Source organism: Equus przewalskii, chromosome 3 (assembly GCF_037783145.1).
Source record: "Equus przewalskii isolate Varuska chromosome 3, EquPr2, whole genome shotgun sequence".
NCBI lineage: Eukaryota > Metazoa > Chordata > Mammalia > Perissodactyla > Equidae > Equus > Equus przewalskii.
In genome coordinates this window covers 61,975,545-61,998,242 of record NC_091833.1, presented here as the reverse complement: position 1 = coordinate 61,998,242, position 22,698 = coordinate 61,975,545, and the positions used below count along the sequence as shown (strand labels likewise).

The 22,698-nt window shown below is 40.1% G+C and overlaps 1 protein-coding gene across 2 annotated transcripts in view; it reads left to right on the top strand.

The window, feature by feature from the left end:
* LOC103555080 (alpha-fetoprotein-like) overlaps positions 1-22,698 on the top strand; it is a 59,495-nt gene that overhangs the window by 13,352 nt on the left and 23,445 nt on the right. For both annotated transcript variants that reach the window (XM_070614659.1, XM_070614657.1), the window contains 6 exons: positions 4,425-4,639; positions 6,111-6,243; positions 7,848-7,945; positions 9,882-10,020; positions 12,067-12,293; positions 20,017-20,140. In XM_070614659.1, coding sequence (XP_070470760.1) covers positions 4,425-4,639; positions 6,111-6,243; positions 7,848-7,945; positions 9,882-10,020; positions 12,067-12,293; positions 20,017-20,140 — 936 coding nt within the window. The remainder of the gene's footprint in view (positions 1-4,424; positions 4,640-6,110; positions 6,244-7,847; positions 7,946-9,881; positions 10,021-12,066; positions 12,294-20,016; positions 20,141-22,698) is intronic.

Here is a 22,698-nt window from a genome sequence, read left to right as displayed (position 1 = left end):
TCCTTTGAATTACTTTTTGTATGACAAGACAACTGGTGCTGGAAGGAGTACTATCCTGCATACTTAGAAGGAGTGCTGACTCATCAAGACAGGCTGTCAGAGTCCTATTTGCATGAAGGTTAGGTGAATTTGGGGAAAAGTGAAGGGAACTTTGGGGCCTGACAAAATCCATCTTAATTAAAAGAAAAAAAAAACCCAAATCTCTAAAATCCATGAACACATAAACAATATCTTTGCTAAACTGGTAACTCTGGAACAGCTCCCATTATAGTCTACACTATGACAGAAATGCCATAACAACCTTCAGTTATTTGATTGTTTGGCCAGTATTCATAAACAATATAAAATAACTGTAGATTGTTCTGGCATTCCTGTCTTGGTCCAGACTATAATAAGAACAAGTTTATTAGTCACTGGCTTGACAAAGACACTGCTTATGTGTTGAGATTTTTCATTTGATTTTAGAGGTGGTTTTGTTTTCTTTTAATTAGGATGGATTCTGAACATTAGTAACTGTTCTTTTGTCTTCTTAGGATGATCATTTGATTTCTGTCATTTGACTTATTTATTGGTGAATTGTATTAAAAGATTTCTTAATTTTTAACCATTTTTACATTGCTCAAGTCAATCTCATTTTACTATATCTCTGGACTATCTATCTATCTATATAAAATAGTCAAACTTTTTGCATTTGTTTAGATGTGAGATGGATCTAGAACTTTCTTTTTTGCACATACTTTATCAGATTTGGTATTCAGTTATGCTAACTTCTAAAAAAAGGAATTAGAATTTTTTTCCTTTTGAATCCTCTGAAATAACCTAAATAGTACTAGGACTTAACTGTTTTGTGAAGGTTTGAAAGAACTTCTCTGTGAAACTGGAGCAAGGATGGAGATAGAAACTGCTGTGACAGCTTTTCTATTTCTTTTGTTATGAATTCATTTTAACAGTTTTCAGTTGATCCTCATTATTCTTGATTTCTGTACTGGTGAATTTACCTACTTGCCAAGATTCATCAGTAACCCCAAAAACAATACTCACAGCACTTCCGTGGTCTTTCGCAGACCTGCCCGTGATCAGAGAAGGCGAAAGTTTGAGTCGCGTGACGCGCAGAGTCCTGGCTGAGACGGAACGAGGAGACGCTCTGCTTCCTTGCTTTAGCTCTCACGCTGTGAATGTGTTCTTTTTGCGGTCTATTTAGTGTCTCGTTTTTCACATTTTTTGCTTTTTATTGGGGATTTAGCTGTTTAAATGTCCCCAAGTGTAGTGCTGAAGCGCTGTCTGGTGTTCCTCAGCATGAGGAGGCCAGGATGTGCCTTACGGAGAAAATATGTATGTCAGATACGCTTCATTCATGCGTGACTAGCTGCTGGTGGCTCTGAGTTCAATATGAATAAATTAACCATATGTGTTAAATAAGGTGTCTTTAAACAGAAGCTTACATAAAACAAGGTTATGTCTTGATCTCTTAATGAAAATGTGGCCAGAGGCTTGCAGGAACCCAATCTTGTATTTTCCTTAGGGCTGATGATTCAGTATTCACGAATTTAGTGTTTTTAACTATTGTGAATAAGGAGAATTAACTGTTCTTATTTTTTCTCAGGTTTTAAAATGTACATTTTCCTTTAAAAAGTCTCCTTCATCAGCATTTTCTGATTAAGGAACGTAAAGTTCTACATGATAATATTTGATAGTTAAAAACAGCAATTATGTAATTGCACCTCCTTTTCCCCATATTTTTGTGTTTTCTCCTTTAATGAATTAGCTTTGCAAAGGGACTATTGAATTTATTGGTCTTCACCAAGACAAAGTTCTTGGACTTATTTTCAATTCTACTGGATTTCTGCTTTTAATTTTAATTCTCTCAGGTTTGTTTAATTGACTTATCTCAGTTGTTTTAGTTGACTTCTTAGTTTATGCTCATTCTTTTTAAATAACTTTGTTAACAATAATGATTTCATTGAACTATCATTTACTTTATACAATGTACTCCACTGTTTATTTTTTTCTATTGATTTAATTCTCTCTTGATTGCACTATTTCTCCTCGTGCCTTCAGGAATAATGTACGGATTGTATACGTTTGAGTTGTGTGTCTTAGAAAGTTTTCAAGTTTTATCAGTGCTCATTATATCCTACCATATTTCACAGCATCACACCGACTCACAAAGCAAATATGCTTATAATAGATATTAATTTTTAATATTAAGTCATGTAAATTAAAATAGCTTGTCTATTGTATCACTCAGTCAACAAAATTCAATTTTATGTGGTAAAGTTCTCTTTCTTTCTTTGGCTTCACTGCACTGTTGGACCAACATTCTAGGATTGTATAATAATTGCTGTAATACTAACTTTTAAAAAATGCTTTCTCTGTGTCAAGCACTGAATCTAAGCATTTCACTTTTAGTTAACAAGCACTTTTTTAGTATTTACTCTGTGCCAGTCTCCTTTCTTTGTTCGTAAATGTTAACTCACTTAATTCCCACAACCTTGGAAAGTAAGTATTATTTTATCTCCACTTTATAGTTTAGGAAGTGGAGGCACAATGGGGTAAAGTAGCTTGCCTAAGGTCACACAGCTAGAAAGTGGCAAAGTCAGGATTAGAACTCAGGAAGTCTGACAGAGCTACCGCTGTCAACTGCTGCACTAATTTATTTTTCCAGCGATGACCAGCAAAGGTGCTGTCTAGAAGACAAATGATAGAATTTTTGGCTATTTGGAACACCTGTATTCTTACAGTTCCCTTTATCAATTTTCTTTCCCTCTTCTACTACCCTTTAAAAATTGGTATTCCCAATAGATCTGTTCTTGGCCTTTTTGTTTCTTATTTTACACATTCAATCAGAGAGGGCTAGCCATCCGGCAAGGATTACTCTCCCTTCGATAGTCTAGACTAGTTGCTGGGCCATGAACTACATTTCCTACCTGTCTCACAGCTGGGTGGGGCCACCTGACTGGGTTCTGGTCAGAAGAGTTTCACACCATTTCTAGGCCTGGCATATAAAAATCTCCTGGACAAAACACCCCCAAACTGAAGACAATGTTAGAAGCCACAGGTTGAAGATGATAGAGTCTTTGTCAGTCTGGTTCCCAGAACTACTGCCTAGAGGCAATACACCTTCCGTTCTCAATGGGACTTTATTAAGAAAGAAACAAACTTGATTCCCGTAAGCCACTGAGAACATGCTAGTTCCTTAACTAATGAAGACACTCTCCCTTCTCAGTCTCAACCTGACCCCGTAATGTAGCTTCAGCTCTCTCAGATCTAGACCTTCAGCCCATCGTTCTTTCCTGAACCCTTCATCTAGACTCTGAGCTGCTTAGAGGAAGTCTCCATGTAGATGCCTCACAGATGCTTTATCTTATCTCTAAATCACGTTAGCTCTATAATCCAACAGTGAGCTCTTAGGCTTCCCTTTTTAGCCATCTTCCTCAAATCTGTTTTTTCTCCTAAATATCAATTTCAGTAAATTGTGCTACCATAAAGCCAGTGTTCTGTATCATTCTAAATTCTTTGGCCACACCCCACCCCCCGCCTTTATTATTCATTAAAATCTTCTTAATTCTACTTCTCAGTGGCTCTTAGGTCTAACAATCACTCATTTGGTTTAAGCCTTATCATTTCTCAACTAAATTTTCCCAATAATGTTCAAATATCTTATATATCATTTCCCAAATATGTCAGGCCCTTTCACCTCTAAGATGCTTTATATATAAAGATGAATAATTCTAACATGCTCTTCCTCTTCATTTGTTTCTGACTAACTTCCATTTGTCAATTAAGGTTCAAATAATTCAAGATCTTCACTCTCACCTCCAACCAGTCTGGAATGCCAATCTCTCTTTTGTCTTCCAAAGTATAACATGCTCATTTCTCTTATAACTTCTATTATAATGCGTTATTATTGTTATTGAATTATTTGACTCTCCAACTAAATTATGAGTTCCTTAAGTTTAGAGACTAGCTTATTCATACAAACACATACACAATATTTGTGTGTACGTACGTATAAGTATATATGTAAGTGTAACAGCGATATTGCTCTAATATAATACTAATGTGTGTAGTAAATGACAGAGACAAAATGTTTCCTAAACTGGGATCCTAAAACAATACAACAAATAGCACGACAATAAAACTCTTCATTTGTATTTTGTCGGGCTAAGCAATAATACAGTCTGTCTCCTCTTAAGTTCTTTAAGAGATGTTGACAGAGTTTGTGATACTTGGATAAGGTCAAATAGAGAAGCTTTCCTTATAAGAATGAATCACTGTAAATGACCTTTTTGTTCTCTCAGTTTGCCAAGGATAAAGCAATATAAGATGTCAAGTTTTTCTCTGGTTTTCTACTAATAACAATAAAAATAAATAAGTTCAGAATGAAGTCATCAAAAATAACTGCTCCCTTTTATATTTTATAGAGCCAGCTCGTGAACTATACCTGCTCTAAACAGGCTCTGCTCTCCAGCAAGATCACGTCATGCTGTGAACTGCCAATGCCATTCAGAGGAGAATGCATTATCAACTCAGAAAATGATGGCAAACCTGATCTTTCACCCCTACCACTCAGCAGGTTCACAGAAGACCAATTTGTATGCAAACAATTCACTGACAAGCAAGATGACTTCCTAGAAGAGTAATATAGCTTTTTGTAAAATCTTGATGATGGGATATTGTATTTATTGATTCTTTGGGAGAGGCTGCAAACTCAAATGACAACAGAGGCAAGCCAGTGATGTAAGTGAGTGGTCAAATGGGAACTGTGGCCAAGAAGAGATTCTTTGTGGAGTCCAAAGTCGGCAGCTACTATTTGGCTCCAGCCACTTGTTGCCTTACGGAAAGGAAGGCTTTGGGTGGTTCTGTCTACTGTATTTTGAGAGAAGCTGGAAGTCTCTTGATTTTTAAATGTTGATAACTAACATGGAAATTTTTAAAAACACAGTGAAGCTCTAGTGTTTGCAAGCTTTCCTCTAAGTAAGAGTTTCAGATTGGTATACCTGGTCAGCTCTTCTATTTTAATTAATTTAATACCTACTACCAAAGCCATCGTGTGGCATTTAAAGATTAGAGACATGGAGTATTAACATCTCTTGTGTCCATTCAGAAGTACGTATTAATTTGTGCATAAGGCAGACTGATTTCAATACATAATATTAAAACGATATTGCTCTGTGATTGAATATTTCCAAAGTCACTTTGTGAAGCATTATTTGGAGGAACTAAATTCCAACAAAGCGTAAGAATTTGAATTTTCTTCAAAATTCTTTGTAGAGTTATTGTAGCTATATTTCTGAAATTGTATTTGATACTGGCTTACAAAAGTCAATGTCACTACCTGAACTTACTTATTCCTAAACTTGCATTTGGTATTGAAAGAATGGATAGGCACAAGTTCCTAGTGGAAATCACATTAGACTGTGATTTTGGAGACCTCAGTTCTAGTCTAGCTTGGTCATGCATAAGCTTTAGAATGTTGGTCAAGCCACTTAATTTCCCCAGGCTTTTGGGTTCCAACTGTAAATTGAGGTGATTGGATAAGATCATTTCAAAAGTCCCTCCAGTGATTCTATGATTCCTTTGAAAATATTCTAGAGCCCACATTTTTCTTTCTTGTAACCCAGAAGAATGTGTAGCTTATGAATAGCCTACTCATGCTTGAAGGCTTGCGTGGAAAAGAGGGCAAGATGGTGATTTAAAACCTAGCCAGCACTTCCTTTCAAAAAAGTTGTAATACTTATAAAATCTAGCCTCAAGGAACATTGAGAAAAATGTATTTTCACCTAAATACTTGAAATTAATTTCTAGTAAAAGTAAGTAGGGATCCTGAACCAGGAACTATCAGCTAATCAGGATATTTTAGGTTCAAGTTCCAGCTCTGCCACTCACTACTGTGTGACTTTGGAAAAATCAGATAATTTTATTGATTTGGTTTCTTTATCTCAAAATATAGTCAATAAAACTTCCCTGCCAGGCTCCCAGCATTTCCAAATGCCTTCAGGTGATTGAAAATATTGAATATATTTCACAGCTGTAATTGGTTCTTGAAAGAAAACTCACGGGCTCTGAATTTTATTGTTTACTTTCTAATACATTTCACATGGATACAGGTTTCTTTATGAATATTCAAGAAGACATCCAGAGTTGGCAGTTCCAGTGATTTTAAGAGTGGATACAGTATATCAAAACTTACTGGGAAAATGCTGTAAATTAGAAAATCCTCTAGAATGCCATAGCCATGGGGTAAATTCCTTTTATTTTTAATCCTTTACTCACAGTGATTATGAACATAAGAAAAATTCCAGTGCCATTACTAGTGTTGTACTTTTGTAAGATGATTATGTTACACCAGAAATATGATTCCCATCTAAACCAAAGACCACATCATCACCCTGTAGCAACCATCTGGGTGAGTCACTGTCTTACAGATTCTGTGCTTTGTGAAACCTTTTCTGTGCAATTTCCTCTGTAAAGTGAATGTTTGCTTGGCACAGTAGCAGGTAGCATGAAAGCATAGCCTATTATGACAGAGGGAGGTTGATTATTTCCACCAAGCAGGCCTGGAACCTGTCCCTGTTTCAGACCAGAAATCATATTGTTCACAGGCAACAGCTCCTGTGATGCATTATACGTGAAAAAAGCAGATGGCCTTACAAATCTGGCCAGGTGATCAGTTATCTGTGGGAGCCATGTGGTTCTGGCTTTGTTATTCTATTCAATGGCTTATGTATTTCCAGAGGGGGCAAGTGGAAGGTGAAGGCATCTCTTGTCCTGTCAGGGCACAAGCAAATACACTTAGCATCTTTCTGTCCCCAGAGAGAAGGATAAATGAAGGCGATTTCGTCATCTTTAGGTTAGCACCCTTTCCTACATAGCATCACCAGTAGACTTCCACTATAATCATTGTGATAATAGCACCTTACAGGAGCATGGATGTTTACAGTTTACAAAGCACCTTTACAACCGATGTCCTATTTGAGCCTCACAAAGCCTGGTAAGATAGATAAAGCCAGAAGTACTAACTACATTTTATACATGAGAATATTGGAATTTCAGAAGGTTCAAGTGATTTGCCCAACATCACACAGGCAGTAAGGGCAAGGCTAAAGGTTAAATCCAGGCAAACAGTTTGCAAATCCGGTAAAATTTTCACTGTAACAAACAGTGCTTGTTAGGATCCGGTGGACTGGGTCTGATTAGTTAAGATGATAACCAGTGTTCCTATCAAAGAGCTAAGCCTGCAAGGTCACTTGTCTCTTCCCACTGGAATTTGTTTGCACAGTTTAAGAACTCTGAATTTGCATTTAGCTCCGAGAAATTCCACTTGGTTCACTTCAATGTGTATGTGTGGAGTGCCTTCCTATGTTCAAGGTTCACACGCGTTTTTATCAAACCATGACTTCTTAAGACGTATCTGTTTCTATACATATATCTATCTCTCTATATCTGTGCTGTTTATGTAAAAAGACTATCTTATTAAAAATAACCAACACACACACACTCTGACCAACCAAACTTAGATCTATAAACTACCTTTAAGGATGTCTTTCTGGCTTGATGAATGATTTGCCTTATGCTTGTAAAATATGCCATTTAAGTCCGCAAATGAGTTTATATCACAGGAAACTGAATATCAATCTTGCTGTCCCACTTTTTTCTCCACAAAGTACCTGGCCATTCCTGTTTTAGCAAACATGTTTTTCAAGATTTGGAAACTCACTAAGTAAATAAAGCCCTGGGTTTAGGAAAACAGTTACATTAAACTATTACAGAAGATGGTTTTGCAATCTTGCCTAAAGATATATTGTTGCAACAATAGGTAAACACTGATTATCTCTATTTTTCAGAAACAGATGTTCCAAAGAGTGGTTCATGAAAGCCACGAGCATGTAAAGAATCACTGTGATTTACGTCAGAAACTAGGAGATAGTAACTTCCACGACAGGTATGCTTTTAAGATATTGTCCAGATTTATGCTTGCTAGTGAGTTTTTGTTAACTCCTTATGCTGAGAGTTGCTAGGAGTCTGTATTTAACCTTAAAATCTCAGAGGCCAAGGAAAAAATTAGTTCAGAGTTAACTTAGCTATCTTTGTCTTGATAAGATGGTTGTCCACATAACCTTGGGTGCTTTTACATTGTTTTCAAGGCCAGTTTCCAGATTCCAGTCAATGCCCAGGGGTTAAAAAGTCATGCCCTAGCTGCCCTCCTGCAACCTCAAAGGGGCCCTATCCCTCACACCTGGACATAGTTTGGGACTTTGCCGGCAATTTTGAGTCAAGGCTGCAACAGACATCTAATCTAGGGTCCTTGTGTCAGTTTCAAGTCAGATCCATATAGCAAATAGTGTTTTCACCATCGAGAGTCCAGATAAATGGATATCTTAGTTATTTGCCGGAGAGAACACACACAACTCCTTGTGTGCAGACAGCCTGGTAAATCCTATTGTATTTCAAAGATTAATATGCCCAAAAACAAAAGCCAATTTTTACTTATCTTTAACATCTTACTATAATAGTCTATTTAGGAGCAGAGTATTGAGGATAAGTTCAGTTTTGATCTAGTGTCCCATAATATTCAGCTTAAATTAAATGTCCGGAATAATGGATCCGAAAAATTATTTTTGTTCCAGAGAGAATATTTGGCTTATTACTTTTCTTTTATGTTGTGTTCAGTTGCTAATGTCTAGTTTAAGGATTCCATCTGTGGTTCTCAAACTTGAGTGCATCGAAATTACATGGAGGACTTGTTAGAACATAACCCATCACTAGGTTTTCTGATTCAGTAAATCTGGGATGTGGCCTGAGAATCTGCATTTCTAACAAGTCCCCAGGAATGCTGATGCTGCTGGTCTGGGGGTTGCACTTGGAGAACCACTGAATTAGGTTGACTGTTTGATTGGATGTTACAGCTAAATTCTTCCCCTAACTCCATTAAAATATAAATGCAATAATTGACTCTGATTTTTTGTTATCCTCAAATCCAGTTCTGCAGAATCTTTTGCCTTAAAATCTCCATATCCCTCAGTTCCCACCACCACTCTTCTAGTTCAGGCCATCACTGTCTCTCACTTGGATGACTGGAATGGCGCTTCAAACTGTTTCTTCCCTCGCTTTGCTTTCTGCCAACCTCCAATCCATTGTTTATACAGCAACCATAATTATCTTAAAAACAACAGAAATCTGATTCTGTAACTAAGCTTTCCTCCTTCCCCTCCTCCAATCCCCAATCCCCCCAGTCAAGAAAGCAAAATCATATCCAATAACTTCCCAAATGCTCCCTTCCCACTTCCACTCCCCCTCATTGGCTCCTTTTTAGTTATTGTCAGATCTCAGCTCACATGAGCTGAGATTTCCCCTAGGAGGTCTGCCTGACTCCCTGGGGTGGGATTAGAGGCCATTCTGTGTGCACCTGCTGCACTCTGTGCTCCTTTCACTGCACTGAGTGTACTTGTCTATCCCCCTCCCACTCGAGTGTGAGCCCCAAGGGAGTAGAGGCTGTTTGCTGATCATTCTGCAGCCCCTATTCCAACACATTGCAGACAACCAATAAAAACTTTAATGGCCTGCGCATATATTTATTTCAATAGTTGTTTACTCTGTCTGATTTTGTAGCCATCCAAACTAGCTAACATAGTATCCTTGATAAGTAGAAAACAGATGGATCAGAGTGGAGCAATGTATGAGGTGGGAAGAGAATTCCAAGTCTACTAAATAAGGCATTGGGCCATTGAAACAAGGACTAAAAAGATAGAATTAAACCCAATTTAATGCCTTGTTCACCCTAAATTAGAAACGATGTCTGATATTGAGGAAAACTCTATAGAATTCTTTATTTTGGGCACATAGCCATTGCCAGGCGTAAGAGGATATTATTCTTTCAGCCTCATAGTCCTGTACACTAAGAAAGCCCCACAACTATCTGCTCAAGAGTTGGTTATGTTCACGAAGAACATGGCAGCTGCTGCGACCAAATGTTGCCCACTGAGTGATGAGCAACAGTTCATCTGCATGGAGGACTCGGTAAGTACATCTGTGACTTCATGTTTGCCTGTCCTTGAAGTTCTAATCTCTAACCCTTGCAATCAGTCTCATGTTGGTGGACACATTCATGAACTGTCAACGGAGCCTAATAATTGTGTCCTCAGGAGAAATCCTTTCAGCTCAGCTCATGCCATTGTCTTTGATTAGCAGCAGCAGTAAGACTGTCACATCTCTGAATCTGGGGATGTCAGATTCACCAGGCCTTTGCCTGGATCATACCCCAGGGTCGATTCCTTGGGTTTTTGTTTTTTCTTTTTATTTTGAGGAAGATTCACTCTGAGCTAACATCTGTGCCAATCTTCTTCTTTCTCTATATGAGCTGCCACCACAGCATGGCCACCTAGGAGTGGTATAGGTCCCTGCCCGGGAACTGAACCCAAGCCACCAAAGTAGAACATGCTGAACTTAACCACTAGGCTGCTGGGGCTGGCCTTTCGTTGGGTTTTCAAGTCAACAAAAGTGATTTTGGGGCCAGCCTAGTGGCATAGTGGTTAAGTTTGTACTCTCTGCTTTGGCAGCCTGGGGTTCACAGGTTCACATCCTGGGTGCAGGCCTATGTACCACTCATCAAGCCATGCTGTAGGAGCATCCCACATACAAAATAGCGGAAGATTGGCAATGGATGTTAGCTCAGGGGCAATCTTCCTCACCAAAAAAAAAAAAAAAAAGGTGATTTTTGTCAGCAAATTCCAAGATAATGCTCATTCAGACTTATCCTAAACAAACTCACAAGTCGTAAATTTATTAGATGGAATGCCAGTGTATTCATTACAATGAGCAATGTCTTTCCAAAGGGAGGAGTAATTGGGTCTAATAACTAAGCTATACTTTTTCCTAAGTCAAAATACTTTGGAAGTTGAATATGGATATGGGTATTAGTACAAATGGAATGAGAGGAAGGATAGGAACGGTCCTGAGGGAAATTTCTTCCAGGCTATGGTGACGTATGATAAGTTATTCCTTTCTCACAATGCAGAACATCCCTCCAAGACCTAATCTCTAGGTCTCTCTTAAGTGGTATTATTTTAACGCTACTGAATTCTTGTTTGGTGACAGCTTTCTCTCCCTGTGCCCTTGGTAAAGTGCCTCCTTTGTGCTAAGTTGGTCTTCTGATAAAATTCAATTGTTTTGATTGCAGATTTAAACATTTTCATTAGATAGCCCTAACTTCCTTTTATTTTATTGTCAATTTTTCTTCTCTAGTTATGCCCTCTTTGTAGAACTCTTTCAAGCAGACACATACTCCTAAAGTCTTATTTTTAAAAAGGTGATTTCTTTGGTTACTTCTAAAATGGATAAATGCATACAGTAAATGTTGATGATTACTGGTTTCAATAACTTCGTCCCCTTATGCATAAGTGACAGGGAATTTAGGAGGCCATTACCCTCAGAGCAGCATATAGGCAGGCTTGCAGACAGCACCAGCATAAGTATCAGACACCACACTGGAAGTGAGTTAACGTGACAATTCTAGGACAGGACAAGTAAATGAAATAGATAACTGAAATAGGATCCAAGGATTTCTTTCATCATTCATTTATTCATTTTTTCATTCATTCAACAAATATTCATAGAGCATCTCCTGTGTGCCAAGTTTTGTGGTGGTTACAGATGTCCAGTTACAAAACATAGAAGTAAACTGGATTTGAGCTTCTTAAGTAAGAATGCCAGTGATCAGTCTTATATCTGAGTCAAATTAGCCAGACTGTTGACTTGATTTTAACTTGATGGAGCATAAGAAACTCCTGCCTCAGGTCAACACTGGTCTATAGATTGGACTGGGGAGGAACCTAAAGGTGGGGCCCAAGTGAACTCAGCTTGAGGATGACAGGAAGGGAAGGACAAGGCTGGGAATCAGGCTGTACTTGATGCTCTTGCTTTTTCCCAAACAGTGAAATCCAGGCTGAACTTGCAGAAACTAGAATTTGGGAATACAAAAATAATCTTCTTTCTTATGGGTAAAAAAAAAGAGAAAAAAAACAACCACAAACCTTATGGCTCTTATTTTGATTCTTTTCCGAAAAGGTAAAGCTAATTCTTGGAGCTTTATGCAGAAGACATGAGGCCAAGCCTATCAACGCTGGTGTGGGTCATTGCTGCGATGATTCGTCTGCCTTCAGGAAGCCATGCTTTGATGATCTGCAAATTGATGAAACTTACATTTCTCCACCTTTATCCTGTGGCCAAGTCATCAGCCTTAAAGAGGACTTGTGCAAAGCTCAGGAGGAGGAATTCCAAACTGAAAAGCAAAAGTAAGCATCGTTGTCTACTTTGTTCTTTATTGTCAACACGGGAGCAGGTATAAAGAACTGTAAACTGGATGCAGATATAAGCATTGCACGAGGAATGGAGCAGGTAATGTTATATTGGAGGTCAAGTAGAATTGAGAATATTCTGCAATTTTTGCAGTTATGACTATCATGGATGCTACTCCAATTTGATCAGTTAATAAGATTGAAATATATTGATCAGAAAATATTGACAGAGAAGTATATTAATGCGTTTTTTCTAAAGTGTAAACTTTGGAACATTAGTTTTATAAGGCATCTCGTACAAAAAAGTTTCCATGATCAAATTATTTTAGGAATACTGTATTTACTTTCTCACTAAGCTAGAATGAAATAACTAGGCTTATTGTGGTAATCATTTCACAATATATACATACATCGCATCATTATGTTGCATATGTATGTATAAGAGACTAATATAATGTATATGTCAGTTATATATCAATGAAAAATAACCAAAAAAAAAAAGGAAATTTACACCTTCCATAAATAATGGAAGTCAGAGAAATGCTGCAATAAAGTAACTTGTTTAGCTTGTTCTAACCTAGAATCATATGGGCCACAAAAGCTACTAAGATTCTGCAGGACCAGTATGCTGGGAAAGTGCTTTGGAACATTCTGTGAGAGTGATGTGTGTCACTTCATAGTATGTCATTACTTTTACTACCACTTCTACTGTTACTAGGGATGCCTGTTTTATCTGTTTGGAAGAATGGTTTTTGCGTGATTAGCAGTGGGTGCCAGTTGGGTGATAATGTAATGCCTGTGAATTCAACTCCTTGAATCTTTGATTTTCTTCTCCTCCTGCTCATCCACCCCCGTAACTCAGTTTCTTGCATCACAAAAGGCTTTGTAGTAACTTCTCAGAATATAGGAAAACAAGATGTCATTAGAAACTCACAATACTGGAAATAAATATTAAATGCCATATATATCTCGTCTGTGAAAATATATCAAAGAATACTGACAATGGAAGGAAGCTTAGATATTAATCAAGCCTTCCCACCCCAAGTTTAGGAAGTCCTTCTGAAACACATTGTGCTGTTCTTCCATGAACATTTCCAGTGTTGGGAAGACCATTTTCTTAAAGCAGCCTATTTTATCTTTAGATATGCTTAATTAAAAAGCTCATCTTTGGGGCTGGCCCTGTGGCCAAGTGGTTACGTTCGCGTGCTCCACTTCAGCGGCCCAGGGTTTTGCCAGTTAGGATCCTGGGCATGGACATGGCACGGCTCATCAGTGATCCCACATTAGCATAACCAGAGGGACCTACAACTACGTTCTAGGGGGATTTGGGGAGAAGAAGAAGAGGAAGAGGAAGAAAGGGAAGATGAAGAGGAAGAGGAAGAAGAAGAAGAAGAAAAAGATTTGCAACAGATGTTAGCTCAGGTGCCAATCTTTAAAAAAAAAAAAGAAAAGAAAGATCTTATCTTTTCTTGTTAGGTAGAAATCTGTTTCCTTGTTACCTCCAACTGAACTTCTACTTCTGAAGCCACAGAGAGAAATACTTTACCGATATTCTGTGTTGCTGAGTAAGGATAGATCCCTATTGACTGTCAACTGAGGATGAGGTGGGGTCAGTATAGCCTATTAGTGCTGGTGTGGGTCACTCCTGCGATGACCCGTATGCCTTCAGGAAGCCATGCTTTGACGATCTGAAAGTCAATGGAACTTACATTTCTCCACCTGTACCCTGTGACCAAGTCATCACCTTATGTAATATTTATATCTATCTGTATCTGTACCTGATATACACATACATATTGTATATGAAAACATTTATAAATTAGACAATTTTATGAATATAAGTTATTACTTTACAAAGTGCTATTCTGATTTGGTTGCTGTTACTGATACTGAAACCTATTGATAGGAAATGTTGCCAATAGAATACAATGTCTTTATATCTGAGCAGGGTGTTGCAATGTGTGTTCTAGGTGAAAAGGGTTTCTGTATGAGGTCAGCAATAGAATTTAATCCAGTGCTCTTTTCTACTCCTGCTTTCACAGGCATCTATTAGAATATTTATTCATTCTACTATATTGTCCACCCTCTTGCTCTCCTGCTACTGCAACCCATTGTCAAATATTTTTCCCTCATCTTTTCCTTTTAAAATGTGCTAGGTAGTTTTTGCTGCGTGACAAACTGCACAGAAATGTAGTGACAACACAGCGTCAGTTATTATTGCTCAAGTATCTGTGGGTTGATTGGATGCATCTGTTGACGTGGGCCAGCCTCAGCCCTTCTCAGCTGGGCTTGCTCAAGAGTCTGTGGTTAGCTGCTAAATCCGCTGGGGGCTGGCTGGTCTAGGCTGGCCTCATCGAGAAGGGCTTGCTCTGCTGCATGTGGTCTCCAGCAGGCTAACCTAAGCTTCTTCATATGGTAGCTGGGAGAAAGAGGAAGTGTAGAGGCCTCATGAGGCCCAGATTTGGAATCATGCACTGCCAGTTCTGCTGTAATGTAGGTCATAAGGCCTCCCTGGATTAAAGGGGTGTGAAGAGAGACTTCACTTCTTGATAGGAGGTGCTGGAAAATCACATTGTAAAGGACATAGATACAGAGAAAGGTGGACAATTGGGTCCATTTTTAAAATCAATCTGCCACAGGTAGATCATTAATGTAGGTGTTGAAACTACAGAAAATGATAAATGTCGAGATAATGGTGGAAACATATGTGGGAGAAATAAATAGGGAGAGGGCAAGTCAGAGTTTGATGACATGTACTTTGAAGGAGCTATGGCTTTTGCAAGAGGGTGAAGGAGAGAGAGGCTGGAAGCAGTAAAGGGTGCTAAGATAAGTGGCGTTCAAGCATAAATAGCCTCCTCTTGAGAGGTCTTAGGGGAAGCTGTGTCCTCTGGGGGGCCTCGTGTTTCAAATAGGGAAAGAAGTTCAGAGAAGAGGCCATGGCTATTGCTGACAAAGCCTCAAATTACAGAGGAGAAAAGGCTGGGTTAGGGAAGGCGAGGAGAGTAGGAGATGGGCCATTTGAAGGATGTAGAGACATCACTATGATGACAGATGATCTGGGAGACTTGGATTTCTGATTGTCACTGAAGTGAGTGAGACAAGACGAGCTTAGACTTGGAAGTAGCACATGTGGCACACACAGCTGGTCTTGCCCTTGGCTACTGAGAGCATAAGGGGATTAACATCTCACAAGTGGCTGGTATTTCCCTCAATTCTCCCTATCCCACTCACATAGACCAATTGAATGGAACACATTATCAGGAATTAGAAAAGAGGCTACCTGGTCACTGTGGTAGAGAAAGAAATGTCTTTCTCTGTGGCATCAATCATCCTTCTCTTCACCATTCACCCCACTCCCAAGCCTGGAGCCAAGACATTCTCATGGCCCAGGCGTTCTCCCTTGGAATAAATTCCTCTGGTGGTGGATGTGATGTTAGAGGTCCCAGGTGGAGTCCACCAAAGGTGAGTGCTCTGAGAAAAGCCAGAGGGTGAAGTTCCAGTTTCCCTGAATCAGCAGGATGCATTGAAAGCACTCCAACCGCAGACAGTTGGGAAGGTAACTTATAGCGTCCACCCACCCTTCCTACCCTCCTCACGTGTCCCTGATCCTGTCCTCAGGAGAAAGCATGCTCTGGTTCTCGTTGTTCCTTCTCCCCCAAGATCGTTAGAAGTGGTAGCTTATTTCTAATTAATTTATTTACTCTAAGGCTCACTCTTGCAGGGTCTAAATATTATTAATCCAACAATATCATCTTGCCAAGTGAGGCAAAGTTTTTGTTGCCTTGAGAATGAACACATTTCCGTGGCCAGCAAGCATAAGGTTGTTACTTGTTCTGTTTTATCACAGGACTTGCAATTCATAAGCCAGCTGACCCTTGAATTCCTTTCTTCAGTTCCCAAGGTGAGCTGATCACAAACTAGACTTTAAAACTGTCCAATCGGTACCCAAAGACTGCTGTCACATTCAATTAGCCATTCTTTCTTTAGTCCGGGCTTGATGTAGGAACACAAGGAGAAAGGAGTCTGTTTTACTTCTGGAGGGCAGGCTTTGCTTTCTCTTGAGAAGTTCTCTGGGCATAGATAGGCACCACTTTATGTATGTCATCTCACCAAATCCTTGCCACAAATGTATGAGTTAGATAATATTATTACCCCATTTTAGTTGTGAGGAAACTGAGGCTGAGAAGGCAAGAAGACTTGGTATGAGACCATGCAACAGGTAAATGGATTGTCGAGCTGGAATTTGCACCCAAGCTATCAGGCTCAAGGCAGGTACCCTTAACTACCAACATGCAGCTCTTAGTGTGCCCCAATCAAGGGGTTATAATACTGGTAATAATTTTTAAAACATGGACAGATTCTTTATGTGAAGGCTAGATAATAAAAAGTGTGAAATATTAGGAGGCATCCCTGTTCTAGTGAATTTACTATGTTCTCTGTATGGAGAAAACAGCAGCATAGAGATAGTTAACATAGAGATTTCTGGAATATTCTGGGAGAATCCATATTGGGAGTCAAAGGCCAGGCTGGAAAAAACCCTCCAACTTCTTGGGATAGTGGCAAGGGCTCTCTCCATGGCTTTCATCCCAGTATAATTCTGGCTGACCATCACAGCATAAGTCTACAAACAAGAAAAGATGAAATAAGTGAAAGGGCTCCTGGAGGGGAAAGAAAAATTCAGCAGGATGTAAAGAGAAGGTAGAAGTTGAAGTCATGAAATAAGATAGAGAAAATAGAAAGAAACTAGAAGTTCAAAGTTAAAGAATTTAAAATCCAGTTAAGAAAAATATTGAGTTGAAATATTAAGATAAGACTGAAGATAGTATATAAGGACTAGAATGTGCTTTAAATGAAATGGTGGACAAATTAAATGAAAATAAAAGATTAATATTATAGAGATAAAAACTGAAAGCAAGTTGATGGTATTGAGGATTAATAATAGGATTTAAGGCGGGCTGGCCTGGTGGTGTAGTGGTTAAGTTTGAATGCTCTGCTTTGGCAGCCCAGGGTTTACAGGTTTGGATCCTGGGCGCTGACCTACACACTGCTCATCAAGCCATGCTGTGGCGACATCCCACATACAGAAAGTGGAGAGAGATTGGCGCAGATGTTAGCCCAGTGACAATCTTCCTCAAGCAAAATGAGGAAGATTGGAAACAGATGTTAGCTCAGGGCTAATCTTCCTCACTGCCACCCCCCCCCGCCTCAAAATTAGTATTTAAGATTTAAAAACGTAAATTTAAAAATTTAAAAGAAAAGAAAGAATTAGGGCAACTATTTTTAAATAAAAGCAGTCAGTTGGTAGGTAGAAAGATGGGGGGAGGAAGTGGCAGGAGAGAGATGAATCAATTACAAGCAGATCACAAGCATGTGACATTGGGAGAGGGGACCCAGCTTCTTAGTGACACAGAGTCCCCAGTTGTAGAAATGGCAGTTTTTGTATGTAGAGCCCCAAAGAGAGGTAACAGGACGTCCTGATACCGCTGCTCTGAGTCTCATTCCCTGGCCTTCTGCCTTCTCATAATGGGAGATTTTTTTTCTTGCCTGTCCCAGTTCAATGGGAGCATTTCTCTTTGTTTAAATAAGCAGCTGCGGGCTGATCGTCTGGAAATTCAGCAGTTATGCTTGTCTTCCCTCTACTGGTCCCTCTGGGAAGTGCATGCAGAAAGCAGCCGACAAAGCAAGGGAGAGTAGAAAGCAGAGTGGTTCCATGTGACTGAGAAGAGAAACTTTGGGGATGAGACTTGAATGGTTGGGAGGGGCCAAGCCATGAAGGCACTTGGAATTCCACAGCTCGTAAGTAAGAAAAGAGAAGGTGGGAATATATGAGCGAGTGTTTTTTCCTCTCACATTAGGTTTCTCTGTAACTGTTGAATCTACAACTCAGATCCTTGGGGAACTTGTAAAGATGCTCATCAATTATTTGCTGAATGAATACACGAATAAATAGGAGAAAAGCTGTGACAATGTACCATTTATTGTGGGAGTCAGGAAGGAGGGAGACCATGGTTGGAAGCAAACAAAAATTTGAAATGGAAGCAAGTTGTGCTATTATCGTTATCACTATTCATTGTTGTTATCTTTGCCACCATTTATTGAGTGCCTCCAGTGTGCGAGGTACAGTACTCAGCCCTTTAATATATTATTTTTAGTCCTCAGAAAAATCTTGCGTGTAGGTGCTGAAATTTTCTTTTTATAGATGAGGGTCAGAGAGGTTAACCATCACACAAACTAGTGAGTGGAGGACCTAACTTGAACCAAAGTTAACTTTGACTTCAAAGTTTGCGCCCTTTTCACGATATTAGAAGAAAAGAGAATTCCAGATTTTGCATGAACTAGCACTAAACCCTGAGCCCCTTCCTATACCAGCTTTGGCCTCTTGCGTTGCTGGATACCCTAAGCCAGACCTAGAAGCCCCAAATGGGTGTTTGGAGATAGGGTCACCATCGGGTCCCCATGATGGTTAGACCTGGGACCTGAGCTCTTCTGTGCTTTTATGGGTTGGTCAGTAAACTTCAGCATTACGAGCGATATCATTTCTGTCGGAATATATATTCAGAGACAAAATCCACCAAACTCCAGTGGGAAACAGCTTGCATTTCTCACTTTGAATAATTAATCTGTTAAAAACTGATAACTATTATTCAAAGATAATACAAATTGATTTGACTATAGATCTAACATACAGACTGGAATGATACAGAGACGCAAACAAGCACAGTGTTTTCTTTCAAGTGGAATCAAGTTTAGGTCCGATTTAGAAGATTGGAGATGTATAGACCAGTTGGATAGAAAAAATAATGCTTATACTATTCTATTTCTTTTTAAAATATTGGTTTATTTTACATAGTCATTTATTTACATAAGGAAAGTATACATAATCCTTGAAGAAAATTTAGAAAATACAGAAGAGAATCATAGCACTTCTATTTCAATGCTTTCTGTGTATAGTATAGGAACATATAGCGTCACATACGTGCATGAACACACACTCCCACAATGCCTTCTGTCCATCATCAGTCTTCTAATGATTAATAATGTAAGTTTTGCACGCTCTTGCTACTACCTGCCTGAACAAAATTTCGGTTCCAGCAATTATCCCCAGAATCCTCAGGGAAGAGTTTATGCAACTCCCTCTGCCTCTCCCACCCCCAGTAATCCTCCAGGTGGCTCTCCCTGGCACCACTCCTGTGCCACTGGGAACAATCATGCCCTCAAGCTACCTCTGTCTCCTGCTCAGGTGCAGACCGAATCCCTTGACAAAGCTGCTTTCTGTTTTGTTGTAAGAAGACAATAATTCCTTTCCCCCAGCCCCCAGGATTAGACACTCTTCGATGGTGCCGTGGCAGCCTTGCTTGTGTCTTAGTGGTTTGCGGGACTTGAATGCAGTACTCTTACAGCACTTTGTCAAAGGTTGACCCTGATCCTGCATGATTCAGAAGTGAGTGTAAGGGAGGCCCAGCTGGGGAACCACAAAATTACTCCTGTCTTCCACTGACCAAGCCTTTCCAACTGGGTGCAAGTCTCCCAGCCTGACTTCTTGTTTTAGGATTTCGCTCAACCCCCAGTCCTCTTGCCTTCTGGGAGAGAGGCTCACCTCCCTGGTTTGTTATATATGCTCAGACATATGTTATTTCCAAGGATTTTGAAACCACTGTTACAAATGCAACTCAGGGACTGCTAGTATCTTCTCTCCTCATTTCGGATTCACGCTCCTCAGCAACCTTGTGAAGCAGAAGCTACATGCAACACAGATGCAGTTCCAATCAATTATTGTGGATTTCACTCAGCTAGTGGAGATGTGCTGCCAAGCAGAGAAAAATGAAAAGTGTTTCCAAGAAGAGGTATGCTTATTTCCTTGTCTATTCTCTTAGCACTCTTAGGGTTTATTAAAGTAAAGTAAGTAAATAAAAATAGAGGATTGTTACCACGAGAAAAACCCTTTCTGCATTCCCATCATCAGTGGATTAGGAGAAAACCATAGTTTAGATGGATTGGTGTAACTGACTATATTTAGGTTTAAGATATGTTAATATTTCTGTTTATTTGAGGAAACTAGAAGTCCTAGACAGGAGGACAGATGAGTGCAAGAGTCATGACACCAGATAGACTGGGGATATTTGGGATTAGGGGTGAGAGGAAGAAGGATGAATTGAAGACCTTTGGTAATTGTAGAAAAATGGTGTCCTTGGAAATATTGAGAAATTTTAAATAATAACAGTTTAAAGACCTGTCTGGGCAAACTGTACTATTGTTCTAGAAATTTCCAGGGGCACAATCAGGCAGAGTCACCAAATGTAGTTCAGGGCTTAACCAGGGAATGAAATATTGATACAGGCCACGCCGAGCATTCACGGCTCCGGGAGAGGCCCGGAGAGAATCCCAGAGGGCGGGGCGACCCCCAGCTGCCATTGCCTGCCCCGTGGGGCTAGAGATTGCCAGAGATCTCGAAGAGGACCGGGGCAGGGGGAACTTTCAAAGGCTGGTTCTGCGACCCGGAGGGGAAGCGCCGGAGTTCCGCCAGGCAGCAGACAAAACTCTCTGTCTGCCATTAGCAGAGGGGCCACGCCCAGCATTCAGGGCTCCCGGGAGAGGCCCGGAGAGAAGCCCAGAGGGCGGGGCGACCCCCAGCTGCCGTTGCCCACCCCGTGGGACTAGGGATTGCCGGAGATCTCGGAGAGGACTGGGGCTGGAGAGAGTTCCAGAGACCCAGCTTAGTAGCCTAGGGGGAAACCCTACAGGCTCACAGCAGCCTTAGGGAAAGCCTCTGCACAGCACCAGTAGAAGGCACCCAGCCGCCAGCCACAAGGCTGGAAGACCCCAGGGCAAAAGCAGCATAGCTAGGTGTACTAACCACAGACTGTAGAAGATGCCAATAGCTCTCCTGCGACCCATAGAGGACAAGTGAGATTCGGTGGGTGCCGACAGCAACGGAGCGACAAATATAAGTGATCCCACCCCTGGCCGCTGGAAAAGCCCATAACACCGTTGCAGACCCCAAGGAGAGAGCACATCTAGGTGGGCTGCAACAGTAGGCACCTGCAGCCTGAAGCCCCCCTGTGACGGCCCCCATGGCAGAGGAGGGAATCCAAAGGGCCACTGTGGCTACGAAGAGGGGCCCAGGCCCAGTTAGCAACTACGGACAGGGTTCCTGGTTGGTGAAGTATAAACAGCTGCTGCCCCCACTGCAGCAGCTGAAACAAGTGAAAGGAGCAACTAAACTCTATCTCCATGCGGAGGCACAAATCAACAACATCAAGCAATATGAAAAAATACATTAAATCTCCAGAACAGAAAGAAAGTAACAAATACACAGAAAACAATCCCAAAGAAAATGAGATATATAACCTAAATGATGATGACTTCAAAACAGCCATCATTAAGATTCTCAATGAGTTAAGAGAGAATTCTGACCATCAACTCAACGAGTTCAGGAGCTATGTCACAAAAGAGTTTGATACGATAAAGAAGAACCAAACAGAAATATTGGAAATGAAGAACACAATAGAGGAGATTAAGAAAAATCTAGATGCTCTGAACAGTAGGGCTGATAATATGGAGGAAAGAATTAGCAATTTGGAAGATGGCAATATAGAATTGTTGCAGGCAGAGGAGGAGAGAGAAGCAAGACTTAAAAGAAATGAAGAAACTCTCCGAGAATTATCAGACACAATTAGGAGATGCAACGTAAGGATTATAGGTATACCAGAGGGAGAAGAGAAGGAGAAAGGGGCAGAAAATCTATTCAAAGAAATAATGGCTGAGAACTTCCCAAATCTGGTGAGGGAGATGGATCTTCAGGTGACAGAAGCCAATAGATCTCCAAACTTTATCAATGCAAGAAGACCAACTCCACGGCATATAGTAGTGAAGCTAGCAAAAGTCAACGACAAGGAGAAAATATTAAGGACAGCCAGGCAAAAGAAACTAACCTACAAAGGAACCCCCATCAGGCTATCAGCAGATTTCTCAGCAGAAACTTTACAGGCTAGAAGAGAGTGGAATGATATATTCAAAAATCTGAAGGACAAAAATCTACAGCCAAGAATTCTCTACCCAGTGAAAATATCCTTCAAATACGATGGAGAAATAAAAACTTTCCCAGATAAACAAAAATTAAGGGAGTTCATTGCCACAAAACCTCCTCTTCAGGAAATCCTCAGGAAAACCCTCATTCCTGAAAAATCCAAAAAAGGAAAAGGGCTACAAAACCAAGAGCAGAGGAGATAAGTAGAAGGACAACAACAGAGAGTAGCAGCTCTACATCAGAACAGATTAAACCATGGGACGAGAAACAAAGGAAACTGAAGAAAACCGGAAAACAAGACACAAAATGGTAGTGGTAGGCCCCCACGTCTCAATAATCACTCTAAATGTAAATGGATTGAACTCCCCAATCAAA